The sequence below is a fragment of the Ochotona princeps genome, chromosome 4 (genome assembly GCF_030435755.1).
Source record: "Ochotona princeps isolate mOchPri1 chromosome 4, mOchPri1.hap1, whole genome shotgun sequence".
Taxonomy (NCBI): domain Eukaryota; kingdom Metazoa; phylum Chordata; class Mammalia; order Lagomorpha; family Ochotonidae; genus Ochotona; species Ochotona princeps.
Window position 1 is genome coordinate 51770064 of NC_080835.1, and position 18388 is coordinate 51788451.

The following is an 18388-nucleotide window of genomic DNA, read 5'->3' on the forward strand; positions in this document are numbered from 1 at the left end:
CGAGGAGAGAGGGCGTGGCTGCTTCGAGGTGGGAATGGTGTTTGGCACTGTAGGCACCTCTGCTGCGACCACTTGCCCTTGTGGCTGGGTGGTGGGGCATGCCCAGCACTGCTCCACCCTCAGACCCTCTCCTCCTTGCGACAGCTCAGACAGCATAAGGTTGTCCTCGCTCAGTCACTGATGTGAACGTGGGACCTGTGATAAATAACTTGCGCAAAGCCACACAGCAGTGCTGTTGCCTCATCCACAAAGGCTGCGGAGAGTTGACGCATGGGAGGCCAGATGTCAGTCTCCTGCTCAAAGACCACTCATCTTCCCAGCCCCTATGGAGTCGGATGGGTCAGGCCATGCTTTTCCTTTTTTCTGGGCCTGTTTCCCTTTCAGGCTAGTGGGCCTGGTGGTGCGTAGCGCTCCTCAGGAGGATGACATTCCGGCAGCCCCAGAGAGAGCACCAAATTGCCATGAAATTCCAAGGGGGGAAGGATTGAGGTGTCTTTAGGAGAATCTGGTGCCATGGCAACAGGAGCCCTGACAACAGAGTTGAGAGCAAGCTGGGCCCAGAGGGAATGTGTGAGGTTGGCTTGGCTTCAGCAGTCCTTCCAGGCTGTCCAGAGATGCATTCCCCTATCTTAGTCCAGGGGCTGGGGCTCAGGACACAGGACGTTCCAGCTCATGCCTCGGGGGTCTCCCCACACATGCTGGCATGCTCCTCGACTTCTCTTGCTGAGAATGACAGCTGGCAGATAGGGCACTGGACCCAGGGAACGTGTGGTGAACTCTCTGGGGAGGACACCCATAGTACAGATGGCGATGAAGATGATGACGATGAGGGAGAAGCCGGGCGAGGTGGGGTGGTCTCTCCACAAGTGGCCGCGTGCAGGGGGAGAAGCTCAATGCTGAAGGAGCCTATGTCGGGGGAGATGGAGGTCAACAGAATTACACCTAGCCCTGACTGGATGGAACCCCGAGAAGTGGGCAGGAAGCTGTGGCCGTTTTGGCAGTAAGTTCACCATGGTGGCATGGGGACCCCTGGAGATACTGTCACACAGCCACCATATAGCCACTGTCCACTTCGGGCCTCAAAGTGTGCTAGTAGCCCAATAACAGCCGCCCAGGGGCTTGTCTGCTGAGTTTGGTGGTAAAGAGAAGCCAGGGACGCAAGTAAGACTGATAGAGAGCAGAAGGCAAGCCGTGCTGAGCTGCAGGGAAGCAGTGGTGCTCCGGGAGCTGGGCTGGCAGCATGGGTCTAGGAAGATCAGCAAAAGGCTTGGCAAGGAAGCTCCGTGTGAACAGATGGACTCGGCAGAGTCTGTCCACAAAAGGATGATTAGGAAGCAGAGTCGAGGCTGAGGCCCTTTCTGATGGTGCTTTAGGTTTTGTGAGCAGGGCCCGTGGTACTCAGCTTAGCCAACCCAGTATGGGCTGGCACTCCAGAGAGCCTGTCTTGCATGACAAGCAGCTGGAATGCAGTTGCCCACCTGGAGCCTCCCTCCAGCCAGGCCTTGTGACCACACAGCCCCATGTCGACACGGCTCACCTGCACAAAGCGGGCACTGTCCACTCTCCTGGGTACCACTGTGCTGGGCCTCGGACAGGTGCTGTTTTCTTGCTCCTGCCTTTGCCGTGCCCTTCCTGTTGAGCTTAGGGTTCGAGGTGGATTGAGGCCTGTAAAGAATAACAGTTAAAAGCTGCGTATCAATAAGAGATCTTATAAGGGTGGAATGAGTCCACTTAAGGCAAAAAGAATGCCAGAAGACTGGGTGTAGATCCAGAATTTGCTGATCTAACACATATTACAGAATTTGTCCTTTTAAAGTATACTTTCAGTGGTTTTGCTGTAGTTTCAAGCTTGTGTGACACCTAATTCTAGGATATTTTCATCACCCCCCAAAGAAATTCCAAGTTCATTAGCAGGCAGTTGCCATTCCTGATCCCACAGATCCTGTAAACCACTCTTCTATGGCAGGTTCCTCTATCCTGCATACTCCACTTGAACGGGATCATACCCTAGATGGTCTTTCGTGACTGGCTTCTGTAACTTAGCATAGTGTTTTCAAAGTTTACCCGTATCTCAGCAGGGCTTAATATATTACATTTGCTGGGTTGAATAATATTCCATTTATATAGATATACAATGTTGTGTTGATCCATTCACTGGCTGGTAGACATCTGGGTGGATTCTACTTCCCTATAAATAATACTGCTGTGGACACTGGTCCCTAAGTCTTTGTGAATGCCTGTTTGTTTTGTAATATTTGAAGTGAATCATTATTTCAATCTCTGTAACACTTCTTAAATACCCTCATTGGTTGGACTTTTACCTTAATTATTTTTAAAATTTTAATTTTTGGTGATGATTACATGTTTGGTCACAGTTGGAAGGATTAAGAGTAAGGGAAAAGTGGGTGAAATTGTTTCCAAATGTTCTGTTTCTTCTTGTTTCTGGGGGAAGGGGAGAGTTAGAGAGGGAAGCGACACCCAGTCTCCCAAATGACCCAGGGGTAAGGAACTGGCATCTAATATCAACCTGGTTGTGGTACATGTTCCGAGGGTTCTGCCCAAGTGGTTTGTGTGGTTCTGAAATGCTGTCAATTTTGCCGATCCAAGGGTGAGGCAGTTCTCCCAGTGCCCACTGAGCATCTTTGCATGTATTTATTGGCCATCCATATATTTGCTGCTGAGAAAAGTCTGTTCGGATCCCTTGTCTATTTCAAGAATTGGGTTATCCACGTATTGCTGACTGATACTGGTTCTTCATATTCTAGATCTAAGGACCTTATCACATATTTAACAGGCAAAAATTTTCTCCCATTTTCTGGTGTAGTGTCTTTTCTTTCTTGGCAGTGTCTTCTGAAGCAGAAAAGATCTGCATTTTGATGTAGTCCCTAAGACAAAGTGTACTCATCTTCAGGTTCGGGCTTCCCACGGGCTGCCTCTTGACCTCACGCCAGGACTGACACCATGCGGATATGAATGCCCCTTCTCCAGGTTCAGACTAAGACATCCAGATTCCAGGGACCACCGTGCTTACCTGCAGCGGGAGTGGGAGGGGAGCTGCAGCAGGATGTTGGGTCCGGGGGGCGCAGAGGGAGTGAGTGGGGTCATTCAGGCTGACCTGCTTACCGTGGATGCCGTACTTTCCGCCTCTTCCTTCTGCCCTCGTCATTCTCTGAGCATTGCTCCTCTGCTCTGGGCTCTGTGGTGGAAATAGTCATTAAATCAAACTTATTCATAAAAGGACCTTCACAAATGATGGTTCTTCTTTTAAGCATGTTCTCTTTTAACCTCACTCACCAAATCTTAGATGAAATGCTAATTCCTCTTAGGCACTTCTGCTGAATTCTCTAAATCTGTGCTTTTCTTTCAAAGTACTTGCCATATGGGCCAGTACGATGGCTCAATTAACTAATTCTCCCCCTGCAAGCACTGGGATCCCAATATGGGTGCTGGTTCATGTTCTTCCCACCAAGGGTCCTGCTTGTGGCCTGGGAAAGCAGCAGAAGATGGCCAAAGCCTTGGGACCCTGTACCCGTGTGGGAGACCTGGAAGAGGCTTCAGGCTCCTGGCTTCAAATCAGCACAGATCCGGCCATTGTGGCTGCTTGGGGAGGGAGCCAGTGGATGGAAGATCTTTCTGTCCCTCCTCCTCTCTGTATATCTGACTTTCCAATAAAATAAACAAATAAATAAATCTTAAAACCATATGGGTGCTGGCTTGTGTTCTAGATTCTCTGCTTCCCATCCAGTCTCTGCCTGTGGCCTGGGAAGGCAGACAAGAATGGCCCAAGGCTTTGGGACCCTGCATCTGCACAGGAGACCGAGGAGTTCCTAGCTCCTGGCTTTGGATCGGCTCAGCTCTGGCTGTTGCGGTTTACTTGTGGAGTGAACCAGCAGATGGAAGATCTTTCTCTCTTTCTCCTCTCTATATGTCTGCCTTTCCAATTAAAAAAAAAAGTGAAGCAGCCTGGACACCAACCCAGCACTCCTATGGGATGCCAGTATTGCAGGAGACAGCTTTATCTGCTACTCCATGATGCTGGCCTCAGAAATACTGCTATTTTATATCCTGTGGTATCTTGTCCACCTAATATCTGGCACATAAGAGATGTTCAATATATACCTGTCAAGTGAGTGTGAGGAAAACCAACAACCATTTGTCCAGTCACTTGGAATTTGTGAGTGCTTTACAGCACTGAAATAAGTCAACATGCTGTGAAAGCCCCACCCCATAGTGGGTACCCCTGGTTGGTTAGTTCCCTTCCCCTCTCCATCTCTTAAAAGTGACAAACTCCATCTTTCCCAAGTGGAGAGGATTACCCCAACTGCTGCCTCTGGATATTCGAGCCTCGCCTGGAGTGGAATTGGACCTTCTACCTGCTCCTGATGAACAGGACTTGGCCAATGAAGTGGGCCGGTGCTCCTGTGGTCAGGTTGCCCGAAGCTGACCTCTGCCTACCCAGCCCTTCTGCTCACCTGTTTCCAACCAGCTGCCAGCTGCTCTCCTGAGAGGCTCCCACAGTAAAGGAGCTGAGGCAGACCCCAGGCCAGCAGCCCCTGAGGAACTGGGCCTCCCCGACATGCACGTGAGTGGATCCTGTGCAGCAGATTCTTGGGGTGAGCAAGTTCATGGCACACAGAGCAAGAGTGTCAATCCCCAAGCACCACAAACCACAATGTGTCTTAAGCCAACTGATGTGGTACAGAACAACGGATAACCAGTATCTCCTATTTTTATAACAAAATGATAAGACTCATTATTTCATTGATTTCTTTAACTTTTCAAAATAATTGAGAAATTTAAAAAGTGTTTTGAACTAAGTGATGAACCATCCCATTTCTTCATTTTTCAGTGAAGCCCTTGCTGGTCTTCTTCTCACTTTCTAGAGTAGTAAAAAGAACAGGAAGTTTGGGATTTGAACCCTGGCTCTGCCCCTCAGAAAATGTAACCCCCCTGAACTTTAGATTGTCTTGGAAAACGAGGATGGCATAGCTACTCCATAGCTTTGTTAGAATATTAGTTAGGTAAAACTAGTGAGAATGTTTAACAATGTGTGGTGCAAAGAAGAATCCCAAATATTTTTTAACCCTTTCTTCTGTGATACAGCTGCACAACTCCTATACCTTATGTCTCTATTAAACTCCATGCACCACCACACTGACGTAGTTGTCTTTCTGTCTTTCCTGTAAGAGGCTCAGGTCCTACTGCTTTCATTCCTTCACAAGGAAGATGAAGGAACTGAGGCCCAAACAACCCAGGGTTCTAGGCTGGCAGGGCTTGAGTTGCCACACATTGTTTTGCTTCTCTTCTGCTAATGGAACATGCTGACCTCTTCTCCCACATGAAATCCCACTATGAGTCTGCCAGTTCGGCAGCTGTAGATCCAGAGAGGAAGGACACTGTGGGCCCAGGGAAGAGCAGCTCAGGGGGCTCACCTGTACTGTCCATGTGACTGGGCCCTGGGTCTGAGCGGTGGCTCTGTGGGCTTGCCACTCGGGCTGGAGGTGCCTTTCGCGCTGCCGAGAGCACCATGTGGGCTGACCGTCCCAGGGCCCCTGGCTGCAGCTGCTTTAGGAGATCGTGCAGCTTTGTCATTTCCTTGGTGTTCCTGCAAGGAAACACAGTGCTTGTTTTCAGGCAGGAAAGCCAGTTGGATACACAGAGAGGGTCAGGCCTAGACTGTGTCCACTGTGGGGACATAGGTATGTGTGCTTGTTGGTGACTTGATAGTCTCTTTCAAGATTTGAGAAGTGGCCAGGAGACTTCTGCTCTTCTAGCTACGTACATCTGGGGATCTGGGAAGAAAGTCCTCCGGATGGAAGGATTAGCCAGCCAGGGGCTGTGGTCCACGGCAGGGTCCTCAGAAGAGACCTGAGAGAGAGAATGGAGAAACATGAAATACCAAGGTTTGCCACTAGGGGACACTGCCACCTAGTGCCAGGGCCTACTTGTGCCTGGCAACTTTTCTTGTGAGCGCGCGCACATTCCTGAGTAAGAGCTGAGTTCTGTAACTGTGCAAACGGTTTTGTCATGAGCCAGAAAAACCCTGGCTTGAAAGTATGTGTACTATTAGGAAGAAAGGGGAGACTGATGTCAAATGCAAACTTTTGAAAACAAAACTTTTAATTACATGCCTATGTATGTAAAAGTCATATAGGTACAAAAATCACTCATCTCTACATATCTTTGTGAGAAATAAATAAGACATATGTGTTTACATATAAGTAGTTCTTTGAATGATTTTGAATGACTTTGAATGATTTTGGTACATACTACCTTACTATTTTTTAATAATTTGTTTAGGGGCCAGTATTGGATGTAGTGGGTAAAACTGCCACCTGCAGTGCATCTCCTAGAAATGCCAGTTTGAGTCCCAGCTGCTCCGTATGTGACCTGGCTCCCTGCTAATGGCCTGGGAAAGCAGTAGAAAATGGCCCAAGTCCGTGGGACCCTTCCATCTTTACAGGAGATTTGAAGAGCTGTTGGTTCTTGGCTTTGGATTGGCCCAGCCCAACCTTTGCTGCCACCTGGGGAGTAAATCAATGGATAGAAGATCTGTCTTTGTCTTCCAAATCAATCAATCTATCTATCCCCAAGCAGTCTTAACAGCCATGCTAAGCCAGGCCAAAGCCAGGAGCCTAGAATCCAATCTGGGCCTCCTATGTGAGTGGCAGGGACCCAAGTCTTTGAGCCATCATCTGCTGCCTCCAAGGTTCCACGTTAGCAGGGAGCTAGAGGCAGGTGCTGAGCCCTTGCACACAGATAGGGGACACAGGCATCTAAACTACTAGGCCAAATGCCTGCTGTAATGGTTAATATTTTCTGAGTGCCAGGTCAGTCTCTTCTTGGACCTTGGATTAATTAAAAAATACCTTGTTTAATTTTCCAGGGTTTTCATTGTTTCTGATCTTGGTTAAGAATTTTATAGTGAATAGAAAGGGTGACTCCAGGTAAGTGTAGAGAGACTATTTAACCTTAACTCTAAACAGAATTAATCATTGGCAAGTTTGCATCTGAGCAGACTAGGCAGCGTTAAGTGGTCTGCATTCAAATGCACTCCAGGACTTCTTGAGCAGGATGACCTGGGACACCCATTAAATTACCTCTATTTTTGTCTCCTTAATGGAAGACCAGAGTTTATGAGCACCCTATTTCACAGTATTAAAAACCCTGTTTTGCTTTCACTGTAATGTACCAATTAAAATGATACACTGGAAGCAAGCCTATGACACTTTAGGTATCACAAGTTACAAAATCTAGGGTGGGCATTGTGGTACAGCTGGTCAAGTCACTGCTGGGGTTGCCAGATTGTTGATTTGTGTCCCAGTTACTCTGCTTCTGATCCAGTTCCCTACTCGTGTGCTTGGGAAGCAGTTGAAGCAGTTCAGCCTCCTTGGGTGGACAGTGTTGTGGCCTAGTGAGTTAAGCTTCCAGCTACAATTCTGGCATCTAATAAGGACACTGATTCAAGTCCTGACTCTTCTACTTCCACTTTAGTCTCCTGCTAACACAGTGGGACCCAGAGTTCCTGGCTCCTGACTTCAGCCAGGCCCAGCCCTGGCTGTTTTGGCCACTTGGGTAGTATATCAGCAGATGGAAGATCTCTGTCACTGCTATTCAAACACATAAAGGGACAAACCTTTTAAAAATTTGTAAGAATGAGTGCCACCTGCTGGTTTCCACATCCTGCGTGAGTCCTGTAGGATTGCTTAGGGAGCTCCCTCCCATGATTTCCACGGTTTCCCCGCCCCCATGCACATTCCACCCTGCACTGACACCTTATGCCTATGGGGCTGGAATTGCTGACTCCTGTCCTCCTCCATCCACTGTGGTCCTGGAGGTGCAGGGTTATTCACATGGCCAAAATGGAAAAACGTGCAACGCCCTTATTTACCACAAAACTAGGGCAACCAGATGTCCTGCTTGGGACATTCCTCCTTTGCCTGTTGTCTTGTTATAATTGTGAACAGTCCTCTCTGTGGTGCTCCAGTGTCCTGGTTTGGAGGACATATTTTATAGGGCTTCTATCTACAACTGCCCTCTCAAAGGTCATTCGTACAACAAACATTTCTACTAACAGCCTGCTTTGCTCTGGGTTCTGTTTGAGGTGCCAGGAATGCATTACAGAACCAGACAGACAGGTCTCTAATCTCATGGAGTTTCCATTTCATTCACCAGCCACGATGCCAGACACCTGGCTCCATTCGTGTCAGCTCACAGCATCACAGGATGGGAACATGGTGGGGCACATGCAACTGTCTTGTCACATTTTTTTAGCCCTTTCCACAATGCAAGAACAAATCTCAGACCGAGCTGCACTTGGACACAGTTTCCTGAGTCTCTCTCAGAGCTGCACTACAGGAGTATTTGCTGCTCACTGTTCTTACTCCATCTCCTCCCCCCCACTGTAACCTCTTCTTTTTCTCAGTAATCTCACCAGAGGGACCCTGTGAGGCTCCTGACTTTGAACTGGGAATCTCTGGGTTGTCGGATGCTTGAAGCTTCCAACAAATATACTGTGTGCTTGGGAAGCAGCGTGGCGTGATGACAGGAGACCCGCCTTCTGCTCCCCTCTCTGCTCTGACTCACTATGTGACTCTGCCTGTATGCAAGTCTCTTTACCTGAAATGTAACATGAGCTGATTGGGGCTGGGTGAAAGCTAAGGATTTTTTTAAAAAGATATATTTATTTGAACAGCAATTTACAGAGAGAAGGAGAGATAAAGAGAGGGAGAGATTTCTTCTGCTGGTTTTCTCCCTAAATTGCCCCAATGGTTGGAGCTGGGCAGATCTGAAGCTAAGACCTGGAGGTTTCTTCTAGGTCTCCTACATGGGTCTTGGGGTCCAAGTACTTCAACTATCTTCTGTTGCTTCTCCAAGTGCTTAGCGGGGAGCTGGATCAGAAGTGTTGTAGTGGGGACGCAAACTGACATATATATCAGATGCCAGATTATGGGCTATATTACAATGCCAGTCCCTAAGTATTTTTTTTTTATCTCCAAAATTCTGTGACTGTAAGGGAGTTGTGGGACGCTTAGGGGTTGAAAGAAAAAGTCTGATGAAAGCTGTAGCTCATCAAGAACTTCTAAACATAGTTATAACATGTTGGGATCCAAAAAGAATTTTGTTATGGCCCAGGAATGAGTGGCTGTAAAGGGTATGTACACTGGATTCACTTGTACTTTCTGTCCCAACTGCTTGTTCCACTTCAATCCAGCTTCCTGTTAATTGCCTGGGAGAAGCAGTAGAAGATGGCCTGAGTCCTTGGGTTCTGCACCTATGTGGGAGACCTGGATGGAGCTCCTGGCTGTGGCCTGGCCCAGTGCTAGCCATGGGGGCCATCTGGGGAGTCAAGCAACAGATGGGAGATCTCTCTTTCTCTGGCTCTATAACTTTGACTTTAAAAAGAAGCAGATGAATCTTGAAACAGTAGCAAGCCCACCGATGCTTGTGTGTGTTGGTGTGTTTGTGTCTGTTCTCAGTCAAGCTTCCTAACCAGAAGCCCTAGGGAAGGGGAACATTGCATCCTTTCTTCACCATTCTATGTACCTGGCTCAGCTCAGAGTTCCCCGTGGCTATGGGATCCGTCGCACTGTCATCTGAGGAGTCCAGAGACGACCGCACCCGCAGGAAGGCCAGGCCAAAGGACTGTTGGCATGTGAAGGGCTGAGAGCAGGTCAGGCGAAGCCGATCCCAGGACTCCCCTGAGGCTGCAGCCAAGAAGTCATCTTCAGGATAAAAGAGAAAGAAAAGGGAACGGGGAGGAGTAAACACACAAGTGGAAGGAGGAAGGGAAAACGAGATCAGCATCGTGGCAAGCAAAGACAAGTTGGGGACTGTGTGGAGTGACCTCCAACACGAGGGTGAAGGGGAATGATCTGTAAATGTGCCCCTTGGGTCATGATGGAGCTGAGTGGGCCAATCAGGGCCTGAAGACCCAGGGCTTGCCTCCCCAAGATCACCCATCTGTCCCAGCCTCACCCCACTCAGCATGAGTATATCCTCATCCTATGCTCCTCCAGGAGCCTCATCAGCATCTCACTGTAGCGGTAGGGTGTAGGGCCCCCCACTCACCCAGTGGATTAGCCAAGACCCCTCCCTCACACCACCAGAGACTCACACCTACTCAAGTGTGCAAATCGCAAACCTTCATACCTCTAGGTCCTCAACACTATCTAGTCTCATCTCCACCCCTTTTCCCCTCACCTGATACCATTCTTCCTTTACTGTATTTTAAACACCTCCAATGGAAGCCCAGATAAAGCCTTACTAGACAGTAAGTTGCTAGGGGCCAGGTGTCAGATTTTTTTTTTTTTCTTGGTGCAGTGCCTCATGAATGCAGAGACTGACATCAACTTAAGTCAGGAAATGCCATTCGCCAAGTAACTACAACCACCTTGTAGCGTCCTGTCACCTGAATACTGATCCTGGGCCTATACTTATAAATGTTTATATGAACAAGAACAGTAATCTGCTAGCATATGCTCTGTCGGGCTCCATCCTCCATTGCACAAGTTATGTATAAACATGAATCATGGCTCATAAATATCCCCAGCTAACATGCGTCCCCATCATACAACTCACACACAAGTATATCATTTACTAACCACCCTCTTCCCACGACCATCTCCCCTCCATGCCCCCCCAACAGCGCTTACAGCCCTCTATTTCTGTCTCTTCCTCCTTTGCCCTCTTTACCATGCTTGAACATGCGCACTCCTGAGCGGTTCTTTCCTTGCTTTGAATCAGTTCGGGACATCAGCATGGTGGCAGGGAGCAGTGTGACAAAAGGTTTGTCCAGAGACCAGGAAGACCGACCCACGTCAATTTGCAGGAAGGCACAGCCACTGTTCCCTGGGGAGAAAGGATTTGGAAGAAGGTTAAGGACAAGAGAATCGGGTAGGAGGAGGGCACTTCTCCAGCTTAGAGAGGGCTGGAAGCCACAACCAAGTCTAGCAATGTGTGGAGCTTAACAGAGAGTCAGTTACTGAAAGGGGACGAGACGTCGGTCTACCAGCACCATGGACCCTGCCCAAAGCAGAGGAGCATGTGTGCCATTCACACCAGGCAGGGCGTATTCCACAGGGGCTGCTTAGCCAGAACGGACTGGGACATGTGAGTGGTGTGGCGAATGGAGAACATCATTCCTGTGCCCCACCCCACCTCCCTGCAGAGATCTCCCAACCCCCAGAAACTCACCCACATCGATGTAGCCAATGGACACGGCCCTCTCCAGCTGGAGTTCTACTTTGAGCTGTCCACTCTTGTCCTGAGGGCAGCTGAGCCAAGGTCCCTTCTGACTGTCTGGGTTCAGCAAGTTCTCCACAGGATATTTGGGATCCTGAATCCAAGAAAGGAGAAGAGTCAGGAACTTCCCAGAACCCATAGGACTAAAGAATGCTCGTGAAAGGAGGGGTACCTACAACCTCAAGCCTTCTAGGAATCCTGGCCCAACAGAACAGGCATGGAGGGCCTGGTATGGTAGCCTAGTGGCTAAAGTTCTTGCCTTGCATCTGCCAGGATCTCAAATGGGTGCCGGTTCTAATTCCGGATTCTCCGCTTCCCATTCAGCTCCAAGCTTATGGCCTGGGAGAGCAGTAGAGGACAGCACAAAGCCTTGGGACCCTGTACCCGGAGGAAGCTCCTGGCTTCAGATCAGCTTAGCTTAGCTCTAGTGGTTGTTCACTAGGGAGTGAACCAATGGATGGAAGATGTTTCTCTCGGTCTCTCCTCTCTTGTAAATCTGCCTTTCCAATAAACAATAAATAAATCTTTTTAAAAAAAGAAAAATAAGCAAAAAATTAGGGTGCATGCAGCAATGAAGAGGCTGCTTGGGATACGTGCATCCCATATGAGTGCCTGGCTTATGTCTGGCGCCTCTGCTTCTGATCCAGCTTCCTGCTGAGCTGCACTCGGGAGGCAGCAGAGCATGGCTCCAGTGTTTGAGTCCCTGTCACTGACACTGGAGACAGGATGGAGTTCCAGGTTCCTTGCTTCAGCCTGACCCAGCCCTGGCTACTGCAGGCATTTGGTGAGTCATCTGTTAGTTGGAAGATCTTCTTCTGTTTGTCTATTTATTCCTTTCAAATCAAATGAGAATTAAAAAAAACAAAAGGAAAGAGGGCCCAGCACAATGGCTCAATTGACTAATTTTTCCTTTATAAGTGCTGGAATCCCATATGGCTGCCAGTTTGTATCCTGGCAGCTCCACTTTCCATCAGGCTCCCTGCTTGTGGCCTGGGAAAGCAACAGAGGATGGCTCAAAGCCTTGGGACCCTGCACCCATGTGGGAGACCTAGAAGAAACTCCTTGCTCCTTGCTTCAGATCAGCTCGGTTCTGGCCTTGTGGCCATTTGGGAAGTGACCCAGCAGATGAAAGATCTTGCTTTCTGTCTCTCATTCTCTTTTTAAATCTGCTTTCCAACAAAAATAAATAAATCTTTAAACAGAGAAAAACATCATGCCTTGTAATGATATACCTGAGAGGAAAATGACACCACATGGCTGATCTTCACGGGAGCCATGGTAGACTCAGGAGCTGTCCCAGTACAAGGCAAAGATGCTTTCTCCCAAGATTTCTTCCGTCTCCACCTTGGTACTGCCTATGTTTTTGTCCTGTTAGTTTCCAGAAGAGGAAGATTCCTCACAATACTCCTGTAGGAGAGAACAAAAGAAAAATAAACTACCCCATGATTGTTTCAATTAATAGGGGCCAATGTACAGTAGTCTGTTTGTCCATTTCTGATGGTCTTTATGGGTCAGATGGGAATGGTGGGCAGGACGCAGATGTGCACCAGCTGAGGGCTCCAACAAATGGGATCAACTGGGGTGCAGTCACAGGAAGCACAGACACAGGTAAAAAGTGATATATTCCAGTGTTACCACTGGGTGTACTTGTAGGTGAACCTCCATGGCATGTGCCTTAACAGATGCCTGTTCCTGGAGACCAGTGCACAGGAAGGGGGGTACAGATAGCAAATGCACAATGAAATAGACAGGAGTCTCTTTTGTTCTTTCTTCCTACACAGTGAATCTTCCTAAATTAGCTTTTCATTGAGCTGCTCCTCTACTCAAAACCTCTAATTGAAATAATTTGCTGATGTATTCAAATTCCTTGCATTAATGGTAGGTATTAAAATACTAATCCAGGTTGGATCTTCAGAGTGTCTACAACGTACAAGTCTGCTTCATGCCTAATTTCCTCATGATATTCATTAAATTAGGTATTTTATCTAAATCACTATTTTTGCCTAATTGTACAAACACACATATTACAATAATGAACTCTCCTGTATCCTTCTTACCTTCAAGAATTCTTCAAAATAAGTGTTTTAAAGTTGTCTGAATGTCTTTAGGTGGGATCATCTCTCTTCAAATTTTTATAGTAGCCCATTTTACTTATGTTTATTATCCACCTAACCCCTAAAAATATGAGCCCATAACCTGATATACTGCTGATTATGTCTTTTTGCCTGGGGCCAGTGTCATGGTGCAGTGAGTAAGCATCCCTCCTGGAGTGCTGGTTCACTTCTGATCCAGCAAGTGTGACGGTGAAAGTAGGAGAAAATGGCCACCTAGAAGGGAAACCAGGAGTAGTTTATGGCTCCTGGTTTCAGCCTTTCGCAAACCGGGCTGTTGTGGCCATTTCAGCATTGAACCGACAGATGAAAAAGTCCTTTTTTTGCCCCCTCTTTTTCTGTCACTCTGCTCTTTAATAATAAAATCTTTAAAAATGTCTTCTTGCCTACTCCCACCAAAAATATTTGTTTTTCCAAGACTTTACTCAGGCCATTGTGTCTGCTTGGAATGCTTGTTAAATTGAATGCATTCTGGTACTCAAATATCACCTCCTCTCTGCTTAATCAACACAAGGTGACAGCTCCAGTTTGCCAATTCTCATTTAACATGTTACGTGGAGTATCTTGTATCACAACTCTATGTCCTATGTCCCTCGACAAACAAAGGTAAGTTCTTGCAGAACAGGTTGCATGTCTGATTGATTTCTGTGTACCCAATCCACATGGTTCTGTAAGAGGGAAAAGCATGTGCGTTCTCACTGGCATATGTCTACTTACTGACATTGGCAATCGCGCTCCAGAGGGCTGGCAGTCAGACAGTAGTCAAAGTGGGGCAGGCCATTGTAGTGGGAAACAAACCCTGAGTGAACATCATCCACATGTCAGGCATTGCAGTCCATGTGCTGCTAAGGCTCCAAGAGAGAAGAAAGGATGTGACCTGAGTCACCTCACTAGTCCTGCAGATTAGCCAGAGCTGATTATTCCCAAGATAGGAACTCACTGAGCATTAAATAGTTCCTCCTCCTCTCTGTTGGGTATTGGAGCTGTTAAATCCAACAAATATGGTATAGTCTGTGTTTGGGAGAAACTCACAGTATGGGTTGGGTATCCTTAATCTGAAACCTAAAATCTGACCTGCATCTAAACCCTCAACTCTTGAAGTGCTTCCACAAGTGGAAAATTCCATCCCTGCCCTTCATGGCATGGACTCCAGTCAAAACACAGACCTGCTAAAAACAGGTTATGAAACCGTTAGGCAGTATTCATAAGGCTTACCTGAAATACAAACGGATTTCATGTTTAGACTTGTGTACCTTCCCCAAGATATATGCAAATATTGCTAAATCCAGAAAATACTTCTGGTCCCAAGCTTTTCATATAAAGCATATTCAATCTGTAGGTATTTGTATTATGATGCAAAAATCCCTGCCACCTGTTGTCTGCTTAACCAGCCTCAAACTACATTGTTGGCTGTTTCATTGAAGAATGAAACAATTAATTAATCATTGAATTAATATTTTAGGGAGTGTTTAGTAGGTACTAGGCACTGGGCCAGGTGCTGGCACACAGTGGAGAAACAGAAACGTACAAACTTATCCATGGAGCTCTTTATCTGTCAATATGTGGACGATTCTCCAAGGACTGAGTTCTTTTGGTGATTACCTTCACAATTGCTGCTGTTTTTGTTTTTGGTGATTGTCTCCCTTGCGTGCCTCATTACTAAGCAGTGAGTTCTTTGAGGTGACGGGTTTCTGTCATGCTCATCATCTTCCTCAGAGATGTGCTGAAACACAGGTATCAGTAAACATCCATTGAAAAAGCAGTAAGTCACTGTGGCTCCAATCAGAATTTTAGCACAAATTTCTAGTACACATGACAAACTCAACCACTAAAGGGTCACAAACTGCTAAATAAAATCCTGAACAGAAAGATCAAATGAAGTATTGGAGGGTTATACTGTGGCACATCAGGTTAAGTTGCACCCTGTGATACTGGCTTTCCATATCAGAGTGCCAGTTTGAGTCCTGGCTGCTCCACTTCTAATCCAGCTAAATTGGAAGCCTGGAGAAAGCAGCAGAAAATGACCCAAATGCTTGGGCCCCTGCCATCCCTGTGGGAGACCTGGATGGAAGGCTGTTGTGATCATTTGAGAGAGGAGATAAACCGGCCAATGGAAGATTTCTTTCTCTATATCTCATTCATCCTGTCACTCTGCCTTTCAAAGATATACATACACACACACATACATGTATATACATTCAAAGGTTTACTTATTTTTATTGGAAAGGTAGATTTACAGAGAGGAGAAACAGAGAGAAAGAACTTTCATTGCTGGTTCACTCCCCAAATGGCTGCAACAGTAGGAACTGAGCCAATCAAAAGCCAGGATCCTCCATCCCGTCTCCCATACAGGTACAGGGTTCCAAAGTCATCCTCTACTGCTTTCCCAGGACATAAGCAGGGAGCTGGATCGGAAGTGGAGCAGTCGAGACATGAATAGGTGCCCATATGGGATCTCGGTGCATGCAAGGCAAGGATTTAGCATTAAGCCATGTGCCAGGCCCCATCAAATAAATATTGTTTTTTTATTTTTTCAAGTAGACGTTAAAAAAAGAAATGTTATAAATTACACGAGACTACTGTGTAATCGTTGAGAGGAATGAATTAACTGTAAATAAACGTACACATTGTTCTCAAATAACATTGAGTGAAAGTTATAGAATAAAACAGAAAATAATATTGGGAAACAAAACTACATATTGTGTAGTATATACACGTAATTTTTTAATGGACTGGGAGACACACAGCTAATTCATAATAATAGTTTCTGGGGAAGATGAGAGTAGAAAAGACAAATTCAAATTATCTTTGTATGATTTTCAAGTAAATTAAATGCTTGGGGATGAGGTAAGTATTATCCCCTTTAATTGACCGTTGGCCCCCAAACAATGCTGGCCGGTATTCTGGGAGTTATGTTGAGCCCACGGGGCATCCTAACCGTGTTCAGGGAGTAAATCCAGCCGGGACACCTGGGGGTGTGGGCAGTGGGGCTACAGACCGAGTAGTAGTCCAGGTGTACAAGGAACAGGGGGTTGAAAATCAGGTGGGAAGGGATACGCATGCATGGGACAGAACGAGTAAGACATGGAGAGAGGGGTGGGGGTTAGAGCTGGGCACGCAGGGTGCGGAGACGTGTGCAAATCCTGCAGTTCAGCGGCTCTCAGCATCAGACGCCGGGGCACCCCGGCTGCTCCCACAGCTTCCCGGAACACGCAGCTCCGTCCGCTCCCTCAATAGCCATCAGTCCCACCTTTCGGCCACTCCCCGCTCCATCCACAAACCTCAACGCCCCTCCGCCGGGTCCAGGAACCTCAAGGAGCCTCTACAGCCTCAGCTCTGGGAACACAAACCTATTCTCCCGCCAATTCGGCTCTCTAACCTCTGCCTTCCGACCCCTAGCGTCACTCTTCCGCCTCTCGAAGCTCAAGAACCCATTCGGGGGCCGAAGGAAACCGCGTTTCTGAAAACACGACGCCCTCTAAGGTAAGAAGGCGGATGCGTCTGCTAGAAAAATACAAGCGTCCGTGTACGTGTTTCCCTATATTTTCACTGTCAACAATTGTTGAGAGCAGACTTGACTCTTCCGGGTCAAATTCAGCGCCTCACGGGAAATGTAGTCCTAAGTCCCCCACACATCTCTCGATGGAGCGCCGCGCACACTGTCGGTGTAGGGGACTTTTCTAACTTTCCAAAGGGGAGAGCCCAGTTTCTCACTTTCTAGTATTTTCCGCCGCCTCAGCGAGGAATCCATGGAATTGCCCTTCGGCGAACCCGAGTCGAGTAGCAGCAGAGAGTCTCCCGGTCCCTGACAGATCGCTGCCTGTTTCGATGCCCCGCCCTCTCGGCTGGAGTCCGCGGCGCCGATTGGCTGGGAGCAACTTGAGCGGCGGAAGCAGCTGGCGTGCGCGGGGACGCGGCGGGGCGGGGGGAGGAGGCGAGCCGTGAAGATGGCGGCAGTGGTGGAGGTGGAGGTTGGAGGTGTCGCCGGGGAACGGGAGCTGGATGAGGTAAGGAGATTTGGGAGACGAAGAGAGAGTCAGCCTTAAAAGGGAAGGGGGTGAAAGTGAGGTGTCGGAGGAGGGGGTTCCTAGGGAAGTGGGAAGGATCCTGAAAAGGGGAAAACTGGGGGGCGGGTGTGCCAAGAGAGAAATGCGGGGACACTCCCGACGTGGGGTCCTCGAGGCGGTCGTGGGCGCACAAGACTTGCAGTACCTTCAAGGCTGAGAAGAGAAGACCCGGAGAGGGGCCTGAGGGGCCGGGGTTGGTAACGGGCTGAGGTTGTGAGCTGGGGTCCCTGGGTGGGACTCTAGGGTGGAGCGGTGGCTGGGGAGTTGGAGGGGCGTGGAGTTCCTCCGGGAAGGCCTGGCTTGGGCGAGGGGTGAGGACTCTCCTCGGCTCGGCCTGGGGCCACGGAGCGGGGAAGTGGACTCACCTGCTGGTTAATTGACTGATTTTTAGATGGGAACTTTTTCACTATTTACCCTTACACTTTAGTGCTTGCACATTGTGCATGCTCGACAAAGTTTCTGTTAACGAATGCTAGAATGGACGAAGGCATGATTGTATACTGGAATTCATTCATTTATTTCCTTAAAAACCATTGTATCACCTTTCTGCGGGAACCTGGGTAGGTGCTGGGGGGAAGGGGCCCTTGGCGTGAAGGAAGAGCGAGGAAACACATGAGAAGATTGCTTACTGCACCAGAGGGGTGATGCTGGCGCGAAGAGGGTACCTGAGCCATTTGTGCTATGGTGGGCGTCCCGGAGTTCCCTATTTCTAAAGGATAAATTGATGCACACTCATTTTTTCTTTCTCCTCCGCTGCACCTCTTCTTTCCTGTACCCTCCTCTGAGTTGTTTAAAGGCAAGTGTCTGGAGGGTGCCCGTCCCTTTTACTTAACTATAGACATTTCCTGATTTCCATTTCCAATGGTCCGTGAGGGAATTAGAGGAGGTAGGAGACACTGTGTTGGAAAGGGATGAGGTGATAGAACTGACAGATAAGGCGAGAAAAAAACGAAAGGGGAACCAAGT

The 18388-nt window shown here is 47.9% G+C and overlaps 2 protein-coding genes across 6 annotated transcripts in view; one reads left to right on the forward strand and one right to left on the reverse strand.

Moving 5' to 3' along the window:
- Positions 1-35: 35 nt before the first annotated feature.
- XNDC1N (XRCC1 N-terminal domain containing 1, N-terminal like) lies at positions 36-17124 on the reverse strand. 3 transcript variants are annotated; one of them, XM_058663524.1, is made up of 12 exons: positions 16637-17124; positions 14958-15078; positions 14073-14206; positions 12477-12651; positions 11197-11338; positions 10696-10851; positions 9547-9725; positions 5783-5868; positions 5433-5605; positions 3124-3196; positions 1538-1665; positions 36-906 (listed from the first exon to the last, which is right to left on the reverse strand). In XM_058663524.1, the coding sequence occupies exons 4-12, from the start codon at positions 12519-12521 to the stop codon at positions 671-673; spliced, it is 1218 nt and encodes a 405-aa protein (XP_058519507.1). In that variant the 5' UTR covers positions 12522-12651; positions 14073-14206; positions 14958-15078; positions 16637-17124; the 3' UTR covers positions 36-670. The 3 variants fall into 3 exon arrangements, with proteins under 3 accessions (XP_058519507.1, XP_058519508.1, XP_058519506.1); XM_058663525.1 differs by lacking the exon at positions 14073-14206; XM_058663523.1 differs by lacking the exon at positions 14073-14206 and having other exon boundaries at positions 14836-15078.
- The window catches only part of RNF121 (ring finger protein 121), a 79951-nt gene continuing 77845 nt past the window's right edge, over positions 16283-18388 (forward strand). Inside the window, exons 1-2 of one of the 3 annotated variants that reach the window (XM_058663528.1) lie at positions 16283-16398; positions 16510-16838. Coding sequence is in view for 1 of the 3 variants with exons in the window: in XM_004589930.4 (XP_004589987.1) it covers positions 17303-17362 (60 nt within the window). In the remaining 2 variants the exon portion in view is untranslated. Of the gene's footprint in view, positions 16399-16509; positions 16839-17254; positions 17363-18388 lie in introns of those variants that run through there. The other 2 variants (XM_058663526.1, XM_004589930.4) reach the window with 2 other exon arrangements.